A 4,538-nucleotide genomic window follows, 5' to 3' on the forward strand; every position below is an offset into this window, starting at 1 on the left:
GGAGGGAGAGAGAGAGAGAGAGAGAGGGAGAGAGAAGGAGAAAGATGGAGGGAGGGAAAGGGAGAGAGAGAGAGGGGGAGAGGGAGAGAGACTGGCCCAAAGTCACCCGGCTAGTTCTTCATGTCTACAGCATGAACTAGAACTCACAATCGCTTGATTCCTTAACCACTAGGCTAAACTGGCTCTCATAAATTTATCTTTGTGATCTCCTTGTTCTCCCCCCCCCACTTTCACTGCAAACCTGCCCCATGGCTAGCATCTTCCCATGTGGGTGCAACCCCCCCCCCCCCGGGCCTCGATTTTCATCCCTGAGGATCATGCAGTTCCCCGTTTGCCACCTCCCTCAAGCTGCGCCTGCACCTTCCAGGCAGTGTCCAGCCCGAGAGCAGAGGGAGAGCCCAGCTCCTCCTAACAGCCACCATGCGGGGGGGAAAAAAGGAGGACAGGAGTGGGAAAGGAGTGGGGGGAGATTCTGGTTAGAAAGAGCAAAGGCCCAGCCAAGGCAAACCACAAAGATGGAGGTCACCTTTAAAGAGACAGCATCGTTCTCTCAATCCCAGGCCGACCAACGTTTTGGCGACCCGGATGGGACGGAGTGGAAACAGCCCCTCCCCACATCCCGGTGGGCTTCCCTTCCTGCAGGCTGAGAGCTAATGAGACCCCAACTGTCCCTTTAAGGGTGCCCTCTGCATTCACACACAGCCGCCCTTGGCCACCACAGGTTGGGAGGGGGGGGGGAGGAAGAAAGAGAGAGAGAGAGATAGAAAGAGAGAGCGCTAGAAGCTGGCAAGGAGGGAGGTGAGTGTTGCACAAGAGGAAGGAGGAGAAGAGGAGGAGGAGGAGGAGGAAGAAAGAGAACAAATTCCAGAGTGATGAACGCCTACCTTCTGGCAAACCTGAAAGACAGATTTCTAGAAGGGGAGGGGGTAAACAGGGGAGGGGGGAGGAAAAAAACACGGTGGTGGGTGGATGAGCAAGCGTGAAAGTGTGAAATGAACAAGCCGTGGGTCCCGGAATAGGCCCCGGAATAGGCCGGTGTCCCCATCTTCCCTCCCCAGATTGGAGGGGGAGGGGGTGAATTTGGGGAAAGGGAAGCCGCCCCCCCCCTTTTTCGTTCCTTCCATCCAAAGCAGGAAAATGAACAGTCTCCCTCTGCCCCAAAACTGGGACTGTCTGGGGCTGGGTGGGTGGGGGCTCCCCCAAAGCCCTGATCGCCTCTTGGAAGGTGAGAGGGAGTGAGGAAACCCAGGGTTGTTGGGGTCACCCCCCTCCTCTCTCCCACCCCATAGCCCCCTCTGGCTGGAGGCTGACTGGAAAAGGACCCGCAGAAGGACAGGGTGGGTTGGGGGGGGGCAGGAAGGAAGGTAAAACACACAGCAAAAGAAAAGGGGGGGGATGGAGACAGGAGGCGCTGGACTGCACAGAGTGACTCCCCCCCCCTTCCCAAACTCCCTCCCTCCCTCTTGGGGCCTTGCGAAGAAAAAGAAGCCAGGTTTACAAAACAGATCCACATACACACACTCGAAGGTTGCGGTTTGAGGCTTGCTAGGCTGCCCTGGCTGGACCCTCAAACAGGATCAGGGCCTGCCAGCCTGGGTTGCCCTCAGCCCTGCTTCCAAGGCCGGAGGGTGGAAAGTGGTGGGATTGGGAAGCTGGATGCCGCTGGGCTGAATCCCCCCCCCAAACCCGCAAAAGTCAAATCTAGACTGTGTGTGTTTCAACTGATTCCGGGCCTTCCGCCAATACCGAACAGGCGACCTCCGTGGGCGCTTTGAGAGGAGTGGACTTCAACTCCCAGAATTCCCCAGCGGGCAGAGCAGAGATCAGAACCAGCGGGAGAGAGCGGAGCGGGCAGGGGAATTCTGGGAGTTGAAGCCCACCCATCTTAAAAGCGCCCAAGGTTGAGAAGCCCTGGGCTGTCTTAGCTAATGTGACAGGTGGGCAGCTAGGACTGGGGTACCCCCAACCCCACATTTAAAGAGGGGTGGGGAACTTGGACAACTTCACTGCATGGCTGAGATCAGGGAACTAACTGCAGGCTTTGGGGCGATGGGAACGCCGAACTGCAGTTCCCCGGAAGAACCAAAGGCATCGGACAGCTGTTTGTCTAGATCAGGGGTCTTCAAACTTGGCCCTTTGATGACTTGTGGACTTCAACTCCCAGAATTCCTCAGCCAGGCATGCCTGGCTGAGGAATTCTGGGAGTTGAAGTCCACAAGTCATGAAAGGGCCACGTTGGAAGACCCCTGGTCTAAATGGAATAGGGTCTCCTGCCTGAGTAGGGGGGCTGGACTAGAAGACCTCCAAGGTCCCTTCCAGCTCTTAAATGCAGGGCCCTGTTCTCAAGAGCCATCCCACCCACCCAATCCTGGCCTCTGCAGTGGCAATTACGGCTAAGCCATCTTGAATGACGGCTTGTCACTCTCCAGCTGTTACTCCAAAGAAAATCTCCTGTTTTGGGGGGTGGGAGACGGGGGGGGGGAGATCCCTTGGCTGTTCTTGCATCCCAGGCCCACTTGGGGATGGGCTTGGCTGGCCTTCCAAGAGACCCCCTTCGTCAGGGAGAGCTTGTGCCCCCACCCCGTGGAGGTCTGGGGGGGGCATTTGAAAGCTGGGTGGCCCCCCCCCAAATAGCTTGGATTCCTGGCCCCACCGGGCCAATGTGATTCGAGTGTGGACAGACGGCAGACGATGGGCTGTGGGGTGCTGTGGCATCGTGGTGGGGGCTCTGGGAGGGAGGGAGGGGGGAGAGGGAGGGGCAGCAGGGTCCGACACACTCAAGAATCAGCCAGCATGCGCCCCTCGGAGCCACCGAATAGGGGGACAGAAACAGGGGAGGGCTGTCCCCCGTCTCACCCCCGTCCTGCCCTCCCCTCCGTGCAGTCACGCCACCCAGGATGGCACTGGGACCCTCCCCTACTTCGGTGCCCCCCTTTCCCCGGCTCACCTGCGTACGAACTTGGAGGTGAACTTGCTGAAGAGGCTCCCGGAAGCCCCCCTGCGTCCTTGGCTGTTGCCGGAAGGCGAGGCGGGCGTGAGGCCGTAGGAGAGGTTTTGCTGGTCCCGAACCGGCCGGAGCTGCCCGGCGTGGAAGGTGCTGCGGCTCTGGATGCCTCGGGGGAAGTTCGTGCGCTCGGGGAGGGCGCTGCTGATGTTGTGGGCGGAGGGGGAGGCCACGGGAGCCCGCTGGGGGGCCGTGCTGTGAGGGAGGAGGAGGAGAGGAAGGTCACCAGAGGGGGCCGGGCTGAGGGACCCTCCAGGCCCCTGCCCTGCCCTGTTGCCAAGGGGCGGGGGGGAGAAGCCACGTCCTCTTAAGAGTCTGAGGGCACCGATTTGAGGAAGGGAGCCCTGGAACCATGTTGCCCCCCACCAGACTTTGCGCTTTGACGCTCTTCGGAAAAGCCCACCGATTCAGGATAGACTTTCGCCAAGCCAGATTCCTGGCTTAAGGCGAGGTGAGAATCCGGGGCCCGTTTTCCCCAAGTCTGCTAGCAGGTAGGAATGAGCATCGGGGCAGAAGCGGAAGGCAGCCCTCGTGGCTGCCCCGCCGAAGAACGAGGGCTGCCTTCCGCAGCTGCTGTGTTCAAGGAAGGAGGGGAGATCCCCGAAAGATAATGGGGAACCCGCCCTTCTTTAGAAACATTCTGGGTCCCTTACGACTCTGCCTGAGGTTGCGAGGCACCCAGAACAGGGCCACAATCTGGGGGTCCCCCTTCCAGGTTTCAGGAGAGAGCCCCCAAACCTCTCAGTTGTTCTGCTCCGATCCCCTCTAGGCAGCCCCTGTGTGAGGGTCCTTGCTCTGGGGCCAGGCCAGAACAATCAAACTGAGAGGAAGCTGGAGAGAGCTGGAGGGCGGGAAGAAGGAAGGAAGGAAGGAAGGGAAGAAAGGAAGGAAGATTGGAGGGAGGGAGGGAGGGAGGAAGGAGAGAGATGGGAATGCGAAGGAAGGAATTAAGGAAGGAAGAAAGGGAGGAAGGAAGGAAAGAAGGATGGAATGAATTACAGAAGGAAGGAAGGAAAGAAGAAAAGAAGAAAAGGAAGAAGAGAGATGGGAATGCGAAGAATGAATGAATGAATGAATGAAGGAAGGAAGGAAGGAATGAAGGAAGACTCCAGGCACACGCAGCTGCCCACTTGCCTAGGTCGCTGGGCCTCGCAGTGATTATCGGTGGGGGGCAGGGTGGGCCTGGAGGGGTGCACCGAGGCTGACATGGATTTCTGGTGCTGGCGCGGGCGCGCGGAGCTCACGGCGGCGGAAGCGGAGGCGGTAGAGGCCCTGGAGCCCGGAGTGGTTAGGCTGGGGGGGGAGGCGGAGAAAAAAAAAATCAAGCCGGGGAGAAGCTGAAGTCCAAACCATGTAAAGGGTAGGGTTAAAAAAAAGGGGGGGGGAGGGAAACGGGGTGAAGCGGGCCGGTGGGTGATATCTGCAGCAGGCCCCCCCACCCCCCCAGACTCTCTGAGGATGCAGATGGTAGTCTTGGGGGGCTACGCCCAACTGCTCCTCTGCCCAGGCCCCAAAAGGCACCTTTGCCCCCCCC

General features: G+C 59.3%; 1 protein-coding gene across 5 annotated transcripts in view; it reads right to left on the bottom strand.

The window, feature by feature from the left end:
• Nucleotides 1-4,538, bottom strand: part of MARK2 (microtubule affinity regulating kinase 2) — a 24,983-nt gene that overhangs the window by 2,789 nt on the left and 17,656 nt on the right. For 2 of the 5 annotated variants that reach the window (XM_015826265.1, XM_015826263.1), the window contains exon 14: nucleotides 2,948-3,199. In XM_015826265.1, the coding sequence (XP_015681751.1) occupies nucleotides 2,948-3,199 (252 nt within the window). Of the gene's footprint in view, nucleotides 1-884; nucleotides 912-2,947; nucleotides 3,200-4,138; nucleotides 4,298-4,538 lie in introns of all 5 variants that reach the window. The other 3 variants (XM_015826260.1, XM_015826261.1, XM_015826264.1) reach the window with 3 other exon arrangements.

Source organism: Protobothrops mucrosquamatus, unplaced genomic scaffold (assembly GCF_001527695.2).
Source record: "Protobothrops mucrosquamatus isolate PMUCROS unplaced genomic scaffold, P.Mucros_1.0 scaffold3025, whole genome shotgun sequence".
NCBI lineage: Eukaryota > Metazoa > Chordata > Lepidosauria > Squamata > Viperidae > Protobothrops > Protobothrops mucrosquamatus.